General features: G+C 34.2%; 1 protein-coding gene and 1 long non-coding RNA gene across 2 annotated transcripts in view; both read right to left on the minus strand.

The window, feature by feature from the left end:
* The window catches only part of LOC140749462 (cadherin-23), a 43803-nt gene that overhangs the window by 7890 nt on the left and 11103 nt on the right, over positions 1 to 24810 (minus strand). The window contains exons 2-21 of the mRNA XM_073082501.1: positions 22032 to 22402; positions 20768 to 20919; positions 19815 to 20033; positions 18393 to 18684; positions 17784 to 17956; positions 17360 to 17557; positions 16865 to 17058; positions 16271 to 16471; positions 15820 to 15934; positions 15339 to 15501; positions 14134 to 14291; positions 13305 to 13460; positions 12543 to 12722; positions 12124 to 12258; positions 11468 to 11652; positions 10647 to 10906; positions 10016 to 10179; positions 9393 to 9560; positions 1220 to 1377; positions 307 to 488 (exon numbers count right to left, since the gene is read on the minus strand). Coding sequence (XP_072938602.1) covers positions 307 to 488; positions 1220 to 1377; positions 9393 to 9560; positions 10016 to 10179; positions 10647 to 10906; positions 11468 to 11652; positions 12124 to 12258; positions 12543 to 12722; positions 13305 to 13460; positions 14134 to 14291; positions 15339 to 15501; positions 15820 to 15934; positions 16271 to 16471; positions 16865 to 17058; positions 17360 to 17557; positions 17784 to 17956; positions 18393 to 18684; positions 19815 to 20033; positions 20768 to 20919; positions 22032 to 22227 — 3649 coding nt within the window. The 5' untranslated portion in view covers positions 22228 to 22402. The remainder of the gene's footprint in view (positions 1 to 306; positions 489 to 1219; positions 1378 to 9392; positions 9561 to 10015; positions 10180 to 10646; positions 10907 to 11467; positions 11653 to 12123; positions 12259 to 12542; positions 12723 to 13304; positions 13461 to 14133; positions 14292 to 15338; positions 15502 to 15819; positions 15935 to 16270; positions 16472 to 16864; positions 17059 to 17359; positions 17558 to 17783; positions 17957 to 18392; positions 18685 to 19814; positions 20034 to 20767; positions 20920 to 22031; positions 22403 to 24810) is intronic.
* LOC140749753 (uncharacterized) lies at positions 7625 to 8502 on the minus strand. Its single transcript, XR_012103120.1, has 2 exons — positions 7970 to 8502; positions 7625 to 7886 (listed from the first exon to the last, which is right to left on the minus strand). It is a non-coding gene; the product is annotated as an uncharacterized LOC140749753 (long non-coding RNA).

Genomic DNA, 24810 nt, shown 5'->3' on the forward strand with positions numbered 1-24810 from the left:
TGCAATACGATTAATAGCGATCATTCGAGTATTAACAGAAAAAAAGCTTACAAGCGCGTACGCACCTCACGTAGTCAGCATCTGCCTGTGAGCTTAAGTATAAACATGAAATTATTGGAGTACTGTATGTTGAGTGTAAATAAAAATTGAAAATGAAAGGAAAAGTAGGCAACTGCTTAATCCTCGTATACATTCTACGGGCGACAATACATTAATTGAAATGCAATAATAATAATGTTATTTTTAAATTATTTTTAATTCACTTCCGTCAGATTTTAAACATATTTTAGTGGCAAATTTTCTTACCATGTCCCTTCCCACCCACAAGATGAAACTGCACTCGGCCGTTGGGTGTTGAGTTATCGTCAGCATCGCTCGCAGACACCGATACTATGGGCTCGCGGTGGTTATGGAACTCGGTTATCGTGGTGCAATCTTCCGGCAGACTTAGGACAGGCGGATTGTCATTCACGTCTTCTACATGAACTCTGGAAAGTTAGATTTTGTTGTTTAAGTGCTTCTACTCTTAAAACTCTATATTGACACGAGAATAAGGTATTCTTATATGAGGAGTTTCAACATAGTGTAAAAAAGGAAAATAGCACCTGTGAACAACTTCAGCTAAGACACTGATCTTATTTAGAGATGATTAAAAAAGTATGTGAATGGCGGTAATCACTCGCTATCAGATGACATGTGTACTTAGATTTTTAGTGATTGATTTTTCCTTGATTTCATCATAGCTGTATGATACTGAACATGGATTAGTCATGGAGAAATTGAAAAATATATTTTTATATTATATTATTTATTAGGCAAAAAAACATTATTGTTAAGTTATTCATATATTATAAATTAACATAAATGGAAAACTGTGATAATTAGGCGTGATTAACATAAGACCTATTTGACAGATTTAATATCAGAAAGCAATTTTGAAGGTAATAGAACCCTATGTGGTTCGACTCCGAGGGCACCACCGCCACACCTATTTCTGCCTTAGTGCTAGGCGCTGCTGTGTTCCGTTTTGAAGGGTGTGGTAAGAGAGACATACTTTTCCGAGGCAGGAATATCTAATCCTATCTGGGATGATTACAGATGTCCATGGGCGGCAGTAGCCACTTACCACCAGGTGGACTGCATGCTCGTCTGCTAGTCCTATATTATAAAAAACAATCTAAAACACATTAAGATCCTTATAAGTTAATATAATACTCACACAATTTGTTTGAAAGCGTTCCTGCTCTCTCCGCTGAGGTAGCCAAACTGGTAGTTGTCCCAGGCCTCTACCACCAGGTTGTAGGTAGCCTGGCTCTCGCGGTCCAACCAGTCAGACACCGTCAGTGCACCGGTGTCCGCGTTTATCAGGAACTTGCCCTGGATAAGATAATGATATCATTATATGATAGTATGCTTACGGTCGTAAACACTGGAGTATTACATATTTACACACAATACATATAATTTGTATATGTATGCTTCGTGGGTGGTAGTGTTTCCTTTCATACTTAAGGTGCATTCCAGTTACAAAGAACAAACTTTCTGGATAAAAAAAGTTTAGCAGTTCTAAGTGTTGTTTTACATACCTTTTTTAAATTTTATTTAGGAATTACACATGTTCAGAATATAAGATAGCCTATTCTACGTCTGACTCCACGTCCAGTGTAAAGAACTTATTTTTGTTTTTGTAAAATGAAAAAAAAGGTAACGTTTAACAGACTTTCATCAGAGGTAGATTATACGAAATCTTTCTTAGTCTTCTTACAAAATGACTTATCGATCAGTGTTTCATGGCAAGACAAGAAATGTGATAACCAATGTATTATGAGCAATTCTTAAGCATCCTTGCACTAGAGTATTCATGAAAAAACCATATTAATGTTGTTATCTATATATACAGGGTGAATCTCCATAAAGTGCACATATTGAAACAGGTAAAATTAAACCGCATTTTGTCGACAAAAAAAATAAAAAAATAATAAATAAATTTTTTTTTGGGTTTTACGACCTTTTGAAGTTTTTTTTTTGGAATTGTGCACCTAAAGTAAATAAATCGCTATAACTTTTGAACTAAAAGAGTTATCATGTTCAAACAAAAATTACAATGAATGCCAATTATAGGCCGTACTGATCCATGAAAAAAAAAAAACAAAAAAGTTTATCTTCCCAGAAAAAAATAGTCAGATTAGTGTGAAGAAAGCAATTTTTTTAGGTTAAAGGAGATGTTTCAAAATGTATGGGCTCCCGGCCACCTTTTGTACACTATACTAAAAACTAAGAACACTTGCAAAGAACAATTCGTAGGGCTTCATTTTCTTCAAATCATGTTCGTTTAATTGTTAAAAAACAATAATTTACACTTAAACTTGCAACACAACAGTGGAAAAACATCATGGCGGTAGTGATTACCGTAATAATGTCATCTGTCATTCTATTTTAACTTATTATATACATTATATACTTTTTAATATATTTTTTACGCGAATGGGCGTAGATATATAAATATTGTATTGTATTTATTGAGAAACAATGCCTATATTTGATAAACATTAGTTATATTTACATTCATCTTATCATATCTTGACTTAAAACAAACATACCAAAATATGTACTTCTTCTATACCAATTTATTTTAGTTAAAACATTTAAACGTGTAAATAAAACAACTTTAAGTACACATTTACATAATATTTTATTTATTCTTCACTTAGATACATTATTTATTCAATATCTTCCCTTATCAATATTTTCATCCAATCATGTAGCAGGTTCTGTAATACCCTGTGACGATCTCAGCCCAAACATCAAACAATGGTCATAATGTGAACGCAGCTACCTACGAGTACGGTTCGTTGCCCAGCGATGCAGTTGCAATAATAACTGATTATTTTGTCATCCCAAGAATGTCCTTGTCTTGCTATTGTAGTTATCTAAAAAAGAGAAATAACGATTATATCACGATTAATACAACTAACTGATGTATATTTTACCTGATGATATTGAATCCTTGTCAACCGTCTTTATTAGTAGTATATCGATGTTGTCAACACAATCCACAGCGATCGCACGAAAATCACAAAAGTCCATAAAACATAAGCTGGGTAAACAAGTAAGGTAGAATCAGTCCAAAATCGTAAGCAGCACAGAGCAAAAACATATTCAGAATTGAAATGGAATCTTCTCATCAGTACATATTTATTCAACGTTTACATTGGATTCCTAGTATATAATATGTATATATCCACTTTTACACATATCAAATTGACAACTTCTTCTTTTTTAATTTGACATGCACTTACATATATAAAACCAGATACTATTTCAAGGTGGTTTTGTTATAATTAATTAAATTCAGAAATAATGACGGGATACCCAAAAAGAAGGCATGGTTGTAAACTACTAAGGTAACAATAACTTTACGACAAAAACAGCGAAATACAGAATTACCGACATCCAAAGAGTATAGTAACCTATGTGTGGGTTACACATAGGTTCCCTGACTGACATCGACAGTTTTGAAAACTTGACATTGACAGTATTCCGCCATATTTAATATTTCAATGAGGAATGCTTATTTTAAATATTTTTAAACAGGAATACTTTAGGTTATCAAAATATATGTGTATTTTTCTTCAATTATACAAATTATTCGTGTTTTTTAGATATAGTGTACATGAGATGGCCGAAAATGAAACATCTCCTTTCAGTAATCGTGAATTTCCTCAAAATAATCTAGGTTCTTTATTTTATTTTTATTATTTAATGTAATTCTACGTCGTATTAGCTTTCAAACACTAAAAAAAGCTTGCCTCTAACTTAAGTATAAAGCTTCCTACGAGCGCTTAAACAAAGGCAGTTCTTAAGGGTGTTGGTAATAAATAACATTTTTAATACAAACTAGTGGTTTTTTTTTAATTATTAAAGATTTATTTTATTACTGTTTTATCACTTTAATATCGTCAAAAATAAGAAACTACCATGAATTTACCATTGAAACATATTCCTTTGTTTATATTTTGGACATCTAATTATGGGTCGGACTATACCAGTTTTATTAGGGCGCACGTGCGTCGCGTCTTTTTTGAAACGTTCCTAGCAAACTTTATACTTGAGTTAGAGGCGTGGTTTTTTTAGTGTTTGAAAGCTAATACGACGTAGAATTGTATTAAATAATAATAAAAAAATAAAATGCCTAGATTATTTTGAGGAAATTGATGATTACTGAAAATTTTACCTAAAAAAAGTGCTTTTTTGCACTAATGTGACATTTTTTACCTGGGAAGATGATTTTTTTTTTTTCTTTTTTCATGGATCGGTACGGCCTATCATTGGCAATCATTGTTATTTTTGTTTGAACCTGATAACCCTCTTAGTTTAAAAGTTATAGCGATTTATTTACTTCAGGTGCACAATTCCCAAAAAAAAATTCAAAAGGTCGTAAAACCCAAAAAAAAAATTTTTTATTTTTTTTTATATTTTTTTTGTCGACAAAATGCGGTTTAATTTTACCTGTTTCAATATGTGCACTTTATGGAGATTCACCCTGTATAAAAGCGAAAAGATACTCACGTTTTCAGATAATCAAGGTTTTGACTAAACTACTGAAGCTACAATCACGAAATTTGAAATATAGTTTCATTTTATAATGTAGATGCGCACTAAGAACGGATTTTTTGATACTCCACCGTTAAGGGGGTTAAATGGGGGTTGAAAGTTAGTATGAAAGTCCGTCAGTTTTAAAGCAAACTGGATGAAAATTGGGATTTAGCTTTCTGATTTAAATAAATAAAAATCTAATCTAAGGGTTTTTCGAAAATCAACCCTAAAGGTGGTTAAATAGGGGTTGACAGCTTATTTTAAATTTTGCCATTTTGAAAGCCAGCACTATGAAAGTTAGCCATTGCTTTACTGGATAGATATAATAGAACTTTAGTTCTACCGTTTTTGGAAAATCAACCCTTATGTGGGTTAAATAAGGGTTGTAAGTTTGTATGGAATTCCCCCAGTTTTGATGTAAACTCTATGAAAATCGGTATTTGGGTTTTCGATAAAAAATAATTAAATACCTATTTCACCATTTTTGGAAAATCAACCCTTAAATTAGTAAAATAAGGGTTGACAGAAAATTTTAAAATTTGCCAATTTGAAAGCCAGCACTATGAATGTTAGCCATTGCTCTACTGGTTAGATATAGTGGAACTTTAATTCTACTGTTTATGGAAAATCAACCCTTATGTGGGTTAAATAAGGGTTGTAAGTTTGTATAAAAATTCCCCAGTTTTGATGTAAACTGTATGAAAATCGGTATTTGGGTTTTTGATGGAAAATAATTAAACACCTATTTCAACATTTTTGGAAAATCAACCCTTAAGTTGGTAAAATAGAGGTTAACAGTTTATTTTAAAATTAGCCAGTTTGAAACCCAGCACAATGAAAGTTAGCCATTGCCTTACTGGTTAGATATAGTTGAACTTTAACTCTACCGTTTTTGGATAATCAACCCTTATTTGGTTTAAATAAGGGTTGTACGTTTGTATGAAAGTCCCCCAGTTTTAATGTAAACTGTACGAAAATTGGTATTTGGGTTTTCGATAGAAAATAATTCATCACCTATTTCATTGTTTTTCGGAAAATCATCCCTTAAGGCCGTTAAATGGGGGTTGGAATTTTATTTCAAACTTCGTTAATTCGGAAGCAAGGACTATAAAAATGTGCATTTGGCTTTCCTGTTGGAAATAACAGAACTTTTTTAACACCATTTATGGAAAATCTACCCTTAAGAGGGTAAAATAGGGGTTGAAAGTTTGTTGGGAAGTCCGCAGATTTTGAAACAATGTCTATGAAAATTGGTATTCAGCTTTCTGATTAAAACTAATAGAATACTCATTTTACCGTTTTTGGAAAATCAACCCTTAACTTCGATTAATAGCGAATAGAACTTTATTTTAAAATCCGTTAATTTGGAAACAAGATTTGTAAAAATAGCATTTAGCTTTCTGGTTCGAAATAATAGAGCTTCTTTAACACCATTTATGGAAAATCTACCCTTAAGAAGGTAAAATAGGGGTGGAAACTTCGTTTAGAAGTCCGCAGATTTTGAAGCAAAGTCTATGAAAATTGGTATTTTGCTTTCTGGTTGTAAATAATATATCACTTATATTTCCTATTTTTGAAAATCAACCCTTAAGGTCGTTAAATAGGGGCTGGAACTTTATTTTATAATCGGTTAATTTGGAACCATCATTATCATTAGACTCAATGAAGCATCTATAAAAGGGTGTATGCATTATGCCTTTCTGTTTACACATCTGTTTTAGCATTATTAGCAACTCAACAATCAACCCCATTAGAGTACTATAAGTAAAGGAAGTTTCTTTAAAAACCGTTATTGAAGTTACTTCATTTGGCGTGTCTGGAAAAAGAACAGAGTGCAGAGAGGTTTAGTGTAGGGCGAAATTCCACGGGCCGTCGTAACATATATTTTTAACATGGGAATGTATTGCGCGTGCTGAAGTGCAGAACAGTGGTTTTTTAGGGTTCCGTACCTAAAGGATAAAAACGGAACCCTATTACTAAGACTTCGCTGTCTGTCCGTCTGTCCGTGTGTCACAGGGCTCTATCTCTGGAACCGTAATAGATAGACATTTGAAATTCTTACAGAGGGTGCATAACGGAGCCGCTATAACAACAAATACTAAAAATAAAAAAAAGTTGAAAACAAATATGTTGGACCCCCCATACAACAAACTGCTATTCGATATTTTTCAGTAGACAGTTAAAATTTTCACAATGTGTGTACTTTAATGGCTGCTGCAATATTAAATACTAGAAGTTATAAAAAATGAAAATTTTGGTTGTACGGAACCCTCCAGGTGCGGGTTTGACTTGCACTTGGCCAATTACACCGGTCTACAGAATTTTTGAGCATGGGTTAAACATACGTTATTTTTATTCCTTTTATACCTAGAAATAAGAAAAAGAACAGAAAATAGTTCTGAATTTACTTTTATGTGTACAAATTGGAAAATTCAAATCAATGAAAATATAGGGTCTTCTAACAAGGACTTCCGAACTTTGAAAGTTGATAACGGTCATCTTACTGAAGCAACATCTGTCAAATTAGTTTTAATTTATTCAGTTTGTTTTGCCAAATTACCATGGACGTTTATAGCATTCAACAACATGAACAAATAATAAAATTATTGTATCAAAAAGCTATTCTGTTCGGGCAACGCGTGCTACAATCGTCCGCTACCGCGTGGTCGCCATAATCGTCCTTCCGAGAGGACTATTCGCAATCTGGTGGATAAATTAAAGTCTACTGGGTCATTAAATGATCGACTAACATTCGTATATCAACGAAACGGAAGATCTGCCGAAAACATCGCCGCTGTCCGTGAGAGTGTGCACTAGAATCTGAGACAGTCGATTTCCCGTCGCCCATAAGAACTCTGCCTTTTGCAGACCATAACCATAAAAGCCGTGCGGACATTTGAACGATGTTATATTCTACACATAATGGCAGCAATAAGTCCTTCAAACGAATAAAAAAGATCGATAATATCACACACAATTTGTTTTATATAATTTTAAAGATAGGAAACGCTCAATAACACATGAAAAATGGACACAGTTGATTTATTAAAAGATACACAAACATCAATTAATGATACATTCTTATAACAGAAATTTTAAAATAGAATGCAAGTACTTATTAATCAACACTAAACAGTCGTTGGTAGATCCGGATAATATGTTTTCTTTGATTTTATTATCTTTGTGTGGATTCACAATACAAAAATAACAATCTATGCGATGATTACTGAGTATCCTCCAAAATCTTGGCACTGCAAACTTCATTGCTCTTTTTTCACCTCGGTACCAACCTACAATAAAACGTACCATATTATAACCTAATTAAAGTTATTATAAAATAGCTATTAAATTAAAAAAATGAATATAAACTCACCGTCCAGAATATTTCTGCAAGTGTTACCTGACACAATATGTGAGGCCCATTTTTTATCTTGATTTTTAACAGGTATACAGTATACAGATGGAAGTAAGTTGGTATGCCTCGGAAATCTTTAAATTTGTACATAAATCGTCCTTTTTCTCTCATTTTGTCATAAATTCGCCGCAAATATAATAAAATATGTCGGCGTCTCGTTTACAACATCTCGAAGTCATTTTGTACAGACTGATACAACGAAAAAAAAAATGAATTACGTTATTCCACTGAAATAAGCAATCACTTACTTTCGTACACAAGGAGCGATGCAAGAAACACTACACTCCGCCCCCTTGCCACTCTTTTGACAACGTTAGTGTGCCAAGACCGACTTTATTGGACTCGAAAATAAAAAAATGTTAAATTGCTCTAATTTCTATAAAAGCAAATATTATCGATTTGTAATTTCATTTTTTTATATATATTTGCTTATATAATCAGAATATATTAAGTAAAACTCATGCACAAAAAAAAATTAAAAAATTGTTGACCTATGTTATTAGTAACGCGCAGACCCGCGGGCCACAAGGGAACGTCGCGGGCCACACACCACCCGTGGGTGTCGGGTTGCCGACCGCTGGTGTTGAATATTAGCTTTCAGAAATTTGCTGATAAAGTATTTATTGATGCATATGTACATAGGAATGTTTTTGAAATGCTTCTAAGGAGGTCAAAGAAGTGTTATATGTATGTATACGGGAATCTTTTAGGTTCGAAGTTAGAAACGTGAAATTTCAAATAAAGTGTATTCAGACAAATAGACGACAATGTGGACGGGTGCAAATTTCATATATGATAATGTGTAAGTTTATTCAAATTGGCCTACTTTGGACACACTGCGTGCCAACATTTTGTCCTGCCGTGGGGTATGGTTGTGGTTATGCGTGGATTAGTGATGGTGATGTGGTAGACACATAGACCTTGAATTACAATTTTGGGTTAGAACAGAGCTACAGTATCCCCTGCATGTCGTACGAGACTAAAGGGGGACTTCTGGAGTTGCGGGCGGCAAGAATGGGAGCTCTAACCGCCCAGCCAGAGACCCTGGAAAGAACCACTGTATGTAAGGCCCCATATAACATGGACGGTTCCTGTGGAATAGTGTAAATAATAATTATTGTATCCTACATGAAACTTATATTTTAAAGAAAGTTTCATTACAGTCCACTAATAAGAGTTTTAGTGCATGTTTCTGTAGAAAGCTTGGCCAATTTAGGTACACAGTGACGAAAAAAAAAGCTTTTGTTAATTAAATATTAATGCTACTTTATCGTTGAAATTGTTAAAGGTACGAATGTACGATTACAGTTATTTGTATGTCATATCATATTTTTTTACGCGGGCGAAGCCGCGGGTTCTGCTAGTCAGTATATAGAATTACCTGTGTTGATACTCTATCCAGCAGATACGTAATCTTCCCATACTCCCCAGAATCTGCATCTCTGGCCAAGATATTTGCTATCGTGGTCCCGGGGTCAACATCTTCTAATACACGGTATTCAAATGCTGATGAATCGAAGATTGGGTTGTTATCATTTTCGTCCAATACCTAGAATAATATAATATCAATACAACAATCACAACGACATAAATATATAGTGCTATAGAGTAGTGGAGGACATGTTTGGGCAGCCGGCCATGTTGTATTTATTGCTCGGAGATGACGTCATGCCTTACTACGCATCATCGTACTCCTTTTACTTTTTTATGTAAAGTAGAGGCATGACATCACTAGCAGACGCCATGACACTGCAAGACCTCTCGCGCTCAAAATAGGTATAAAATTATTTTATTTGTCATAAAACTTAATTTATTGCCAAAACATATTAATTTTGGAAACATTCGCTATGAACCTACATTATAGAGGGTGATTTGAAAATCTGTCAACATGCTCATTAATTCCTTCAAGATAAATATTAATTTGTTAATATATAAATATTAGTTTTAAGATAAATAAATATTAGTTGCAAGATAATAAATATCGATAATATAAATATTACAAACCTGTATAAACAAGTCAACTACAGCATATCGCGGTGGTACTCCGCTGTCTACAGCTTTTACGGTGAGGTTGATCCAAGGGTACACTTCATGGTCGATCCTATTGGCTACCACTATCTCACCAGTACTGCTGTCTAGATGTACCAGACTTGTGAGCTCTTGAGGACCTGTAAGTATTAAGTGTATGAGTAAGAATCACAATGATTTTAACAGCTAGTGTCATCAATCATTATGGTTCGACCGAGGAGGAGGGGGCTTCAGATATAAGCTCAGTTCTTTATGGAATTGGTTATTATTTAGGTGGTTATAACTGAATATTAGATATACGTTCCATTTAAATAAGGTTTTCTAATTACTAATTCATTTTAAAAAAGACTATTTTAAAAAAGATCTTATATTGATTTATTACATATTTACAAGATCCTAAACTATGTTGTAATAATATTAATACTAAATTAATAATTTCGTTTAAAAATTGACCCCGCATGCTTTAATCCATCCAACGTCCAACTTATTATTTACCCAAATACTCTATAGTTTCCTTTAAACCTTATCACCAGCTGAACCTTTGGTCCTTCGAGCTGGGCATAAACCATTGAACTATGGATAAATGTCACAATTTATTTAATGTTACCTTCAAGATAGTACGCCATGGTCCTATTCTTATCAGCATCGTCTGCTATCACCCTGTCAATATTTGCTCCGTTCTTTGAATTCTCCGTGATCGAAGTCTTATAGAATGGTTTTCTGAACTTGGGATTATTGTCATTTTCATCAAGCACTAGTATAGAGAGCGTGGCTGAGGCGGTCTGTCGTGGACTGCCGTCGATGGCTGCCATATCTTCTACTGTTATCATCAACTTTATCATTTCCACCTTTTCTCTATCCAATAACCTAAAACAAAATATATTGACAGTTTAATAACATTGAGAATATTACAAGAGTAAGATTTTGAATGAAGCCAAAAGTTTGGTATAAAGCTATACATAATTTATGCGATCTTAAAATGCAAAGGGTAGAGGACGATCGCCAGCCACTTGGTAGACAATTGTTACCAAAGATGTGGGACAAGCACAGCTGAATACATAGACAAATGGTTAATGGTTATAGTTCAAAATTACACATCAGTCATAAAAGGCTGTCAAATTATGTAGGTTTTAATACCCTGTGGAGCTATGGCCTTTTAATATGAGTTAGGTTAATTTTAATTGTAAAGTTAGAAACTCAATAAAACTATCATTAAAGTAACACGCCTTTCAATGTACACGATTCCGAGACCTTTTTACATCATAACCCCAAACATTTTATAGTTATTCTCCATTAACAAAGGCCGTCATTCTAAAAATTCAGATTCTTTACCTATTTCGAACTGATTATGGATGTTTACAGATAGCAGTGTCGATCATCATCTGCTTGCTATTTTTATTTGTTAACTGTTCATTTACAAACACTCACCTTACAACCCTGAGAGTGCCATCCACAGCGTTGAGATCCCAGAGCGCCATATAGTCGTACTCCGCTAAGGGCACGGGCACACCGTCCTCGTTCCGCGCGGAACTGCCCGCGGCGTCAATAGCGTACCGCAGTACTGGCTGCTCGTCGGGATCGTTAGCGATCGCTTGGTAGATTATTGTGCCTACCTGGAAGTACATTTTGGTACTTTTTACTAAGATATTAACGTATTATACGTACGAAACGATACTTGATACTCATCGAGCAAAGACGATTAGGTGCAAGTATGAGAACGTGTATATCCTACGGGCGTGTTTGATGCTCGTGTATTCGTCGTAGAGTAAAATTTTCGTATTCGTGCGCGGTGTTCACATAATCGCCATTTCTGGCAAGGTCCTCGAAGTATCTACATTTTGCATTAAGAAATGGGAAATCTAATTTTCGCTCAAAGTATAAGAAGCTCCGGCTTGAAAGTTGTGGGTATATCTTTGCATTTTTATTTTCTTTATTATCATTAACATATAAAAACATTTTCAGTGCCATACCGTCAACCATAATAGTGTTTCATACCAATCTACTGTAGAAACTCAACATAACAAGTAGCCGTACTCGTCAACTGTCTTGTTTTGTAATTATTTGCGTGCTTTCATATAACTAACCTGTGTGTTCTCCAGAACGCTGACGGTGCCGGGCTCGGCGAGCGCGGGCGGCTTGTTGTTGACGTCCACTATAGTGATATTCACTAACACGGCCGCGCTCAGTTGATGCTCCCCGATACCGCCATCTAGTGCCACCTGTGATAATATTTTGTGTGTTAAACATACACTAAACAATACTAAACATACATAAAAGTTATAAAAAAGCTGTGATACAAGTTTCAAAACATAATCAATTAAAGTGCATGAAATTGTTTTACAATTATCAAAATGATATGAATGGTTTGAAAATGAAAGTTTAAGTTCCCCTATGTAGATATATGTTTTCAGATACATAATATGACCTTACAACAGTACTACCATATGGAAATTTAAGAAATACATAAAAATTACATTACAATAAATATACAAATTATACTAACCACAGTAAGAGTATACCGGTCGCTTTTAGGGTCTGTCCTGTCAGGGTCCAGGGAAGACCCGTTGGCCACGGAGACCAGGCCGGAGCGGGAGTCGATAACGAACTTATCACTGGCGCCGCGTTGTATGCGGTACACGATGCGGTTGTTTGGCGCTGATCCGTCCGCGTCGCGGGCTTTCACCTGGAACATATCATTCGTATTACCACTTACTATTGTGGTATAGTCCGCGCCAAACTGCTAGTCCGCTCTGAAGTTGTCGCGAGAAGGTGTAGTCATGCAATTCGCTATGGCGAAGCGATTCATTTCTATATTCAGAGCGGAATTCAGAGCATTTCTAAAAGCAGAACATTCCTATATTCAGACTAGCAGTTTTACGCGGACTATATTATTATGTGTTTAGACCTCCTACTTAGTAGTATGCGCCGTAGTAGTAAAAGTACTACAGAATAAGAACAACGTACTATAAAGGCGGATGAGTTGTCATTTGTAGATTTAATAGCGCATAAAAATGAGGAAATAAGGAATAAATGTATGTTCAATTGGTGGATAAAACTTGAATGACCGAGTCTAAGGTGAGATATGAAAATAATTAGGTGCATAAAAAAGAATAAGACGAAGAAAGATGGTTAAGACCTATTGAAAAGATTAAATTAATGGCAAAGAATAATATAGAGGTATTTATATATTCATTGTTCACGTCCCTAATAAATTCATCAATTAATTTAATCACATTATGTTTTATTCCCGAAGATATAATTTTACCTCTAAAACACTAGTCCCTCCAGGCATATCTTCAGGTATGGCCCTCTTGTACAGCATCTGTTGAAACAGCGGCGCGTGGTCGTTGACGTCCTGTACGTAGATCGTGACGGGCACCGTCGACGATAGGGGCGGCTCGCCGAAGTCTTTGGCTCGCACCTGGTTAAAAAGATTCAATGATTTGTCATCAACCAATGATTGTCCTACTATTGGGCGGGGGTCTCCTCTCAGAATGAGAAGGATTAGGGCATAGTCCACCGCGATGGCCAAGAATGTATTGGTAGACTTCACATACCTTTGAGATTTTTTTTAATATAAATCTCTCAAGTAGTGGTAGAACCCTCTCATATATCTGTCCAATAACAGTGGTGTTAAGTGCTGCTGTGTTCTGGTTTGGAGGGCAAAAGAGACATACTTTTCCACGGCATTCCAGCTTAGTCCTCAGGTATAGCGCCGCATCTGTGGCCTGGCTCACGTAGGAATTTAATCTAATAGAGGTTGATTACAGATGTCCATGGGCGGCAGTAGTCACTTACCATCAGGTGGACTGCATGCTCCTCTGCTACTCCTATATTACAAAAAAACAGTAATCTCCTTATACACCTCCATTAACAATGAGACCCCCTTCAAGATAGTATGAAAGAAGTATTTATGATCTGTCATAATTCAAATCTCTATACATCACATACTTTGCGATTAATATCTAATATAATAGCCAATAATTGGGATTTTGGCCTATTTAGATTACTCAATCACATATTATATGCAAAATACATTTGGATGTGGTAAAATGACAATTAACATTTAATTTTCGCAGCTTTCATGTACTTACTGTTAAGTGTATCGGTCGTATGTTGCTATTGTCGCCCGGTATCTGTTCGAAGTCAAGTATGCCAACTGGTGTGACGATACCCAAGTTTGGGTCAATGGTAAAGTTGGATTTGTAATCACCGCCCACTATGGAATACTCAATATGACTATTTTTTGTTCCTGTATAAAAAAAAATAATAACATCATAAAAGTAATCATATATATTCAATACTCAATACTTTATTGCAATCATGGTTTACAATTGTTCTATAAAAATCATTTACAATTCTAGGAACACATGAACCCACAATGGGTGTAGCAATGAATATGAGAGCGGCCGATTTATATTAACAATTAAACATTGATATCAGATTTACAAAATTATTTAATTTGATTAGCATTTATTGCTTTGTTAATAATTATTATTATTGTTTTATTTTTCATATATTACTTTTCCAATCATTCATCATCATCTTATATATAAAATTCTCGTGTCAAAATGTTAGTTACCGTACTCCTCCGAAACGGCTTTACCGATTTTTACCAAATTTTACATGTATATTCAGTAGGTCTGAGAATCGGTTACTATCTATTTTTCGTACCCCTAAGTGATAAGGGTTGTTCATCCTTAACATTTCTTTTTATTTATATGGCAACACAACGTTTGCCGCGTCAGCTAGTATCTTTCTATGTCTGACATATGTATCAAATCGAACCGGACTCATATCAAACCCGAATCCATCAGTGAGGCAGGTCATAATTCACTGTTGCAGAGTGTTGCATAAAATCTTTGCGTAATAATCATTTATCCCATCGTTACGTCTTGAGATTGTACCACAAGGGTTGAGACTTCTATGAAATAGTGTTCACGAAACGTCCGTCTATCACCGCAATCACACATTTATGAAACAAATCGCAGGTATAGTCCGCGTAAAACTGATAGACCGCTTTGAATATAGAAATTAATCGCGCCGCCATAGTAAATTGTATGACTACACCTGCTCGCAACAACTTCAGACCGGAGTAGCAGTTTGGCGCGGCTTATAGCACAATATATCTTATTGTACACCCGTAGTGGTAGGATGTAACACACTGTATTTTTTATATATAAATTTGAGTATGTTTACTAATAACACAAAAAGGTTAAATGCGCGATAAAACAGAGACAATAATTAGTAATCATAACAAATAAAATATATTTAGAAATTGTAAGTATATTTTAGTTACCATTCAGATCCATATCTCTGGCTTCCAAAACCAGAGGGTTTTCGAATTGGGCTTCATTTTCCAGCAGCCTTGCTTCATATTTATTTGCAAGGAACATCGGCGCGTTATCATTTACGTCTAGTATATTTATCACTAATTGAGCGGTGTTTCGATTGCCTTTACCCTAAAAGAAATATATTAAGTTCTAAATATATTACAAAAATTATATATTTTTTGTAGAAAAAACAGTCAAAAATTCTAATTCTTTGGCACATCATATGGTGTGTTATATAAACATTATGAGGATTCGTCTAAATTGTGGGAGTGACCCAGGCAACATTACTTTCCTTTTCAGTTAATTATTTTGAGAGCATTGGGTTCTATTTTTTATAATTATAATTGCTTGATTCATAAAACGTTTTAATGGAGAGACTATTTATCATAATTAATTATAAATAACGAAAAATTAAAATAAATATTAAATTTCACTTGGATGGCAAACCTGATCATCACGAGCTTCAACTGTGAGGTAATGCCTGGAGACTAGCTCGCGATCAAAGCTTCCATCGCCGGCTTGCTTCACTGTTATTACGCCAGATATTGAATTGAGGCTTAGTCTGAAACATTCAAATTATGTTTTTAAAGTATGGTGTTTATGGGTGTTAGATGCTTGCAATTTACAAAAAATATGTAATGTCAGTTGGAAAATGTATTAAATTGTTGGCAGTTTTACCATGGTAATTGATTTTATATTAAGTGATGAAGGTCTGTCTTACTTTGGTCTGGGTTTAGGGATGTGTAAGATATCCTATTTGAGTTGATGTAATTTAGTAGGAACAGCAACTAACCCATAATTTACTTTTATCTTATTGTAACTTTCTTATAGACACTCAGATATTAAGAGACAGCCGTGACCACTTATCATTATTGTAAAAAATAAACCCAACACTTACAAATGAGCTATACTTCCACTAAGATTAGTGTATCTAATTCCCCTTGTGCCATAATTATCGGAGTCCTGGTCAAGTGCTTGTACCCATGCAACAGTGGTCCCCACACCACAGTTTTCAGGTATTGATACTGTGTAAAGAGATTCTGTGAATTCGGGGAAATTGTCATTCTCGTCTTTTATGTGAACCATGATTGGTACTATGCTGTAAAGAGAAGTTATAATGAGGATTCTGGATTCTTAATCCATATTTTTTTTATTTAAACATTCAGTTCACTAGGTAATAAAGTTTTATAGTGCTTGTTAAATTTATCTATATGAGATACAAAATATTTAAATTTACAATACTGAATTCCATAAATTTATGAAATTTAGTCACATTATAAAAAAAAAACAATACATTGATATTATAGTGTGTAGCTTTATTTTAAAATTTTGCATTTTATCATTAAACTCATATATCTTATATACAAAAGACTAATAATGCAAATATAAATTTACTATACATGTAAATGTAAAAATTTGATGAAACCTAGCAGTTTTATGAAAAAAATATAGCTTACAATTTTATTTGTAATATAAAACAAGACCGACTCACCTCATTTTAGGATTATTGGTGACCACTTCCTTGGCAACAAGAGAGAAGTTCATAACAGTGACCTTTTCATAATCAATTAGAGATGGGTCATTGACTCTAATTAGAAATGAAGCCTCATTTATGCCTTTGAAAGGTGTAACATCGAAAACACCATTATCACCCACAATGTATAGTTCAAATGTCCCATTTTTGCCCTGAAATTAGAGAGTGCAATGATTTAACAAAATATTAAACAGAAATAGCAGATTAGCATGCTATCCATAGTTGGTAGATGGTCTTTTTAACCTTTTGTAGCATTGGAGACATGAGATTAATGAAATACATATTGCTATCCCTGAGGATTACTTTGGTATACAACACTCATGTGTTGAATAAAATTATTATGTAGAAATCATTATTATGATGATACAATTATTAATCTTTTCCCTTACATTCTTTATTTCCAATATGTCTACATTGCAATCTACTAAAATCTCTAAAATAAATATTGCTTACCTGGTCATAATCAAACACTTCAGGTATGGCATCTTGTAAAAATGTAATAGGTGTATTTTGTTGAGCATTTTCAAGAACTTCACCAATATATTTCTCACTACGGAACCTTGGTATCTCATCGTTTACATCTGTCACTATAATTGTCACCTCGGTGGTTGTACTAGGCAATGGTGAAACAACATGTGACTCCTCTGTAGCCTAAAAATTATAAAATAAGGGTTATTATAAAAGAATAAAAGAAATTTATATATTAAAAAGTATATTTATGAAGTGTATGTATTTGTAAAGGTCAATTAAGAAAAATACATTTGAAAAGGATTGCAGATAATCCAGTAATCAGAAATTACATTCAGATAATGTAAATGCATACATATTACCTAAAAATTCGATTTCAAATATTAAAGATATATATAATGGAACAAACCAGAATTTCCAAAATATAGGCTCCATTGCTGTTATTGGGGTCTTCTCTGTCCAATGGGTTAACAGTGTACACAATTCCAGAGCTGCTGTCAATGTCAAAATGCTCTTCTCCACCTGAGATGATGCTGTAGGATATACGGTTGTTGATACCTCGGTCTCCATCAATGGCTCGCACTGAAATTATCATTTGCTTTGTTAATAAAATAAAAAAAATAATGATTGTACACACTTTTGTAGTTCTTTTATTATAATACAGGCTATATTATTACTTTTAAAGTACATTGATAATGATTTTATTATTATACTTGTAATATATAGTATTGCTAAATTTCAAACTACTGCAACAAAATCATACAGGACAAATACTATTAAATTGTCACCAGATTTTAGCATTAATTCATTTAAATTAATAAATATAGTAAATAGATTTAATTTTGTTAATTAATTGGGGAAAAATTAACTTTTAAGTAACTCTGATTGAACATTATCTTTGATTGCATCAAATCATCATAAGAATACTGATGGGCAAACCATTTACGAAAAATACAACTAAGTAAACTTATATTCCATACTTCGTTACAAAAAAAAAAACGACAATGCGTTGAAATACCTTGCAATACAGACGTTCCGACGGTCGCATCTTCGCTTATTCTAGTAACAGGGCTTGCAACAACAAATTCCGGTGGTTGATCCTCAACATCTTGAACCTTCACCAGGATAGCGGCCGTTCCTGTGTTCACTCGGCCCTGGTTCGCGCGGTCCACGGCGAGCACCCTCAGCTGGTAGAGCGATTTGCGCTCGTAATCCAAGCGGTTTGCGAGACGAATCACCCCTTTGCCGTTCACTGTCTGCACAGCGAAGTTATCTGTGTCTCCATCGAGCTCTTGTAAGTGGTATAATACCTGAAAATGTTGTAAGAATTTTTAAAATCAATGTTTAATGCCTATTGTTTATATTTGTATGATTTGCAAATTGATAATTTTATGACATTGACACACTGTTTCACTGCCGACAGCTGACAATGTGACAATGACATTCAGCTGATTATTCATTTCATTTTAGCTTTATTAGCCTCTTATTTTCATATTTATTGTGTTAACTCATTGTTCACCTTTAATTGGCTACTTGACACTTTTTGGGAAACTGTTTTAATGAATTCATATACGTATTATATATGCCTTTCATTGATCATTTTTTCGAAAAAGGGCTATTTATTAATAAAAAACATATTTTTATTACGGTAAACGGAACGTTACGCCAAAACAGGCGGTCAAGTGTCATTTCGTAGCGTGACGTCAACACATTGAAAATATAGAAATAAACTTCGACGTTACACATACTTCAGGTTTCGATGTGATCGACAGGTTTCGATGTAGTGACGTCACATGACATTTGAGGCAGCACTGTCGCCGTTTTGGGATTTAAAATCCACAGATAAAAAATCGAAAATTTCTTTTTAAAAATTAAAATACTTAGAACATATTAAAAAATAAACGAAATACTGCATAATTTATGTTTACTTATAAGCTATCATATCCAACATATTTCATATTTTATTGTTATAACTGTCAAGTACCCAATTTAACATTTATAACAAACATAAAACTTTTAATAGTTCAAAAAGACAAAATTTAACGTAATTATGCCCATGATAATAAATTTTAATTTTAAGGTTCATATAGACGACGTTTAACAATGTGTGTGTTAAGTAGAATTATAGTATTATTATATTTATTATGTAGTTATAGTAGTATTGGTCTTTATGATATCATTGACATGAAAATTTATGGAAATGTTTTGAATTGTTTGCACGAAGACCCCAACACTAAAATTTGTGTTGGGGTGGAAGAGTATTCCTGGGATTATGATTGATGTTATGTTTATTGCGCTGGCGCGTTTAGCAATCATAATAAGTACCTTTCTTAGTACATATTTCAACCGGACATATTTCACAAGCTGCATATAATTTAAATAATCGAGTATGAAGTAACACTTTTTGCAATAAGTTGAAAGTATATTAAAATCCATTTACCTGGCCATAAGCTCCTTCATCAAGATCAGTTGCTTCCACAGTAAGCAGCACACCCGGAGAAGCGTCTTCTCTCACAGTAATGGCGGAGGGATAGGGCTTGAACACTGGTTCGTTGTCGTTCACGTCTTCGACTAATAGCAAGAAGCTCTGTGTGATGAAGTTACCCTCCCCTAATTGTCCATCAGTCAGTGTTAGGACGAAGGAGTATTCATCACGAACCTAAAACGTAATCAGTATTTATTTTATTAATTAGATTTACAAAAAAATGGTACTCGTAGGTACATACTTACATAGGTAATGTAATTACCTATACATCTACAGACGTAATAAAATAGGGTTAAAAAATTTAACTGGTCTCGATAGATGCTTTTTGGTAGCAGAAGAATAATACAATACAACTTTCGGTAGATTTAAAAATAACTCTGCTCTACATTTTATGTAAAAAAAATATTTGGTGTTAATTGCAAGCTTCTAATGAACATCTTAAAATAACATTGCCTTACTTTTTAAGTGTATTTGTAGGTAATTAAAACTTAAAACGACCGTTACACTGCGAATAAAAAAATAAATGGCATTTTTATTACCGGTAAAATAGGAAGTAACAATTTCATTGTTTATGTGATACTCAGCCTACTTTGTCTTCGAAATATTGCATAAAACATTTTAACGTGGTGAGACTCTACAGTTCGACCGTGGAAGTCCTACCACTCGAAGTCCTTATAACTTTTAATGGAAGAGCCTGTCTCAGGATGATGAGAGTAGCAACATGGTATCTTGGACATAGATAGGTACGAGGTACATGAGAGATGTCTTCAGAAATAGCTACTTGTACGTTATCTATCGTTGAAGGTACGTAATCACTTAACTTCAAGTTTTTCATTAACATATTCATAGTACTTGCAGAATATACCTCCGTACCTAAAAATACTCGTAAGTTCATCTGTTGTACGTACCTCTCTATCTAATTCTTTAACTAAATAAATATTAGCTTCGTTGGACGAAATGGCTTCTAGTCTTAGTATATCACTTCCGACTTGATCCTTGATACCAAATGTTAGCGTATCTCCATCGGGGTCAACGCCCCTTAGTCGGTAAATAAGGCTTCCTGAAATAATTTGTACAGTTAATTTGGAGTTAGCCATAACATTACTTACCGTTTTCGAGATGAGGACTGTAAAAATTTTTTTTTTTGTAGGTACCTAATCAAAAGTAAATAAGAATTCTGATTATATTAAAATTACATCACCTGTGTTTTATTATATGATCCTCTATTTTCCATTTTGACTTTGATGGAATCTATCTTTGTACAGGAAGTAATAACCACTTAGTTTGTTAATTATTACGCATCACAATTATTGTCTCAAAATGAATGTCCATCATTATTATAAACATTGCACAATATTATGGACACGCGGAAATCTAGTTATGGCATAAATGGATACAATGACTAATCGTTGTCAGCCCCTTCAATACCAGGTACAGGAACGAGTAGGGCTTCCCCCTGTTGGGTGTCTGTTGTCGTGGAAACACAGTTCCCCCTAAAGCAATTTCCGGACTATCGCCCGACGCGAGGGCTTCTACAATTATACAATACCAACACTTAGTAAAAGTTGTGAATATTAAAGTTCCCACTATTTTTCAAGGCGCGGACTCCGATCTCATTACTGCAAAACTAATTGATATCAATGGTTACCTTAACCGTCAAATTTTAAGTGTTCGCTACATTTTTGGGTTCATCAACATTAAAGTAGGGTATCGAGCAATCTAGGCAAAGTTTTAATTGGAATTTCAGATTTAACCATAGACTTAGATTTTCGCTACGGTTTCAACACTTGGGTTGCAATAAAATTCATCGAATAAGAACATCTACGTAAGGTTTAAGGTATTTAGATTTCTTCACGATGTGCTACGAAGTGGATAGTTGAGCAAAATGCATTTCCTGTATGAATCATAATATGTATATTTTGTAAATTATATAGGAGGTGGCGTAAAAACATGATAAAGGGCTTTGGCAAAGTTGATTAAGGCCTTCTAAGGACTTATTTTATTATATATGTATTTTTTATATTTTACATCTTATAATAAGCTAAAATGAATTTAAATTGTTTGATAACAACTTTCTTGACTGGGAAGATAAAAAAGAGAAGTAAAAGTGTATTTGGGACCCCGTTCACTTCGTTGTAGGCTTGTAAGTAAGATGAAATTTTAAATTCTTACCCACTTGTGTGTCAGGGCCTTCCTTTAATCTTACAACTATTTCAGATCGGCCATCTATGAGGAAACGTGGTGGTCTATTGGAGACGGCGAATTGCAAGCACGTTAGAAACCAAAGCAATTGGATGCATCTGTGTTGAGTCCGTTTTAATCGAACCGGCGGTGGGAACTTGGGTGAGGAACGCTGGTTCGCGTTCATGGTGCGTGTTCACCTGGCACATCGGACCTTGTTTCTCGTTACAATGAGGAGCATTTTCCCGGAACTTTTCTTCGCACGGTTTCTCCGTGGGAAGCCTCGCGTGCTCTACCGGAGAAAGTGATGACACTACGACACCGTGCTAATTTTCTTCACGTGCCATCGAGTTCGCGACCACCTGCAACAAAGTGACAATGTTACTATACCGTGAATTTGAAAGGTGCCGTATCCTTGGTTCGTGTTAGAAATTAAGTGTTGCGTGATTACTTGTTTGGGTTTACTCTGAACCAGTATTACAGCTATCACTTATCGCTCATTTGATTATTTGTAATGTACCATTGTGACTTATTTAGCAAGTTGTTTTGTACCTACCTAACATGGCTGAAAAAGAGTGTTTTATTCCGACGCTTTGGAAGATAAGTGAAGAAGAATGCTAGATAAAAATATTATCACGTTCACGCATTCTCAAAATATGAACTTTCTATATAGACATATACTCGTTAGTCTATCTATGTTAGTCAAAATAATATATAGCCATGAATCAAAGTAGGAGTAAATTCAGTGTCAGTGTCACTACGCTTTAGTGCTCTCGAATACTGTCGTCATATTCTATTTTTGATGCATAACACTATGATAATAGCATATGCATTATGAGTTGTGTTCGCAGAAATATTAATTATTCATGATTGCTTAAAAAGAAAGTAGTGAGTTCATAGTTAATGAAGATTGAGAACCTTGTCTTACTGGGTCATCCAGACGGGAACCAGTGCGTATCAAAGGCTCACCTATTTGTAAGCCGACCGTATCTTGCGTCTCAACTTTTGCAATCCGTTGCCGAGCTACCAGTATAAAGCTGTTTACAGATGGTTAATAAAAAAGTAGATTCTAATATACAAGTCTTAGAATGGACATCGTAAAAATACTATTATTATATTAGATATTAATTAAATTTACGTCTTTACATATAAGAATGAATTTAATTAAATAAAACGATTAATGTTTGTATACTTAGTTATAGTTAATAATGTTCATATCATACACCTATGAATTTTAAATTATTCACATAAATAAATTTCTTTAATATATTAATTTTTATAATTTATTTTGCAATAAGCACCGGTTTTTAAACCACAACGTTTTAAAAAATAGCTGAGAAAGCTGAGTTGAATAAAAAAGATAATAAAACAATTTATAAAGCTAGACAATTCAAATAACGTAATATCTAATATTTAATAAAATTGAACGCAGCAGGTGGTATTGTATATAAAAATGTGATGATGGTATTGCTAAAAAAGCCATGATCTTTACGTCACGCTGTTTGCCGTTGATTTGAAACGAATTAGCGGAAGGTATTTCTACTTCTTTTTCTTGCTTACACAATTCGATTTCTTTCACCGCATATTTGGGATGTTTTTATTGAAATTTAAGCATTGTTTCCGACAGATACCTAACTACAGATAGATACATATAAACAAAATACAGATATCTTTACCTGTATTGGCGTATTAGCAGCCATGAACAGGTTGTAAAGATATACCACAACTATCAGTTTATTTCTTTTATACACGTGTACAAAAAATATTGATGAATCTTCCACTACACCACATGTAGAGTATTTAGGGTAGTCTAAAATTGGCCGGTTGAATGATAGCGTCCTTTGAGTACAGGTACCAATTTATTGAATTATGGTATTTGGTAGGCGAAATTAGTTTTGGTATTAAAACCGGAGGATAAAGCCACTAAATGTTTCTTAAGATTATTGTCAAATTATCTTTGAATCACCTATTGTCAAATTACCAAAGCCACATTTCCCAAGCAACAATAAAATAATACGGCATGCACTTTGCAACAAGCTCGAAATTCTACGTTACATCAACCTGTATTGAAGAGGTTCATTCACACGCATCGGCTTGCAAAACAATAAGGACAATTACATAAAACAATTAAAAAATGACCTCGCGCCGCCGGATGTGTGTAACGTGAGGTGTCGTTGACGTATATTTCGGCGACAAACTAATGTGCCGTGTAGGGCTGCCGCTGAAATCATAAACTATATTTGAAGACAAAATGTCTAGAAACATCTGAGTATGTTGCAACGATTTTCTTTGATGAAGTTCACTTATTTTTCTTGATGTTTACAACCTTCTTGAGCGCAGCTACAAAATTACGGAATTCGTTTCAGTAACTCTGTGTTATTGAATTCCTTAAAGCAGGGCATAGTAGCGCTTAATTTCTTTGTTTCTTTCATTAGGGAGAAATAGTGCCTAAGATAGTTAAATATAAAGAGGCGTCAATAATCGTTGAAGCTTAAATTTTTACCAATTTTTGAAATTTACAGTAAAGTGACTCTATAGTCTCTACGGACTCTACAGCGAATCTTGCCCCAGCGACTTAATTGCATCGTTAAAATTTTCAAACATGACAACCGCAGAAAACCATTGTTTTTAATGTTTTTGTTTCTCTTCACTTCATCCCTAACACATTCTTAATTTTTTCAATTAGAAATCTGTCGAAATATTCTCCACTAAAGAAGATTTGACTTGAAGTTCGATAGCCCTACAATATGACACGTAGGTTGAAACAAAA

This window comes from Epargyreus clarus, unplaced genomic scaffold, assembly GCF_041222505.1.
Source record: "Epargyreus clarus isolate Ecla_fem2 unplaced genomic scaffold, WU_Ecla_fem_2.2 ptg000018l, whole genome shotgun sequence".
In the NCBI taxonomy this organism is placed as follows: domain Eukaryota; kingdom Metazoa; phylum Arthropoda; class Insecta; order Lepidoptera; family Hesperiidae; genus Epargyreus; species Epargyreus clarus.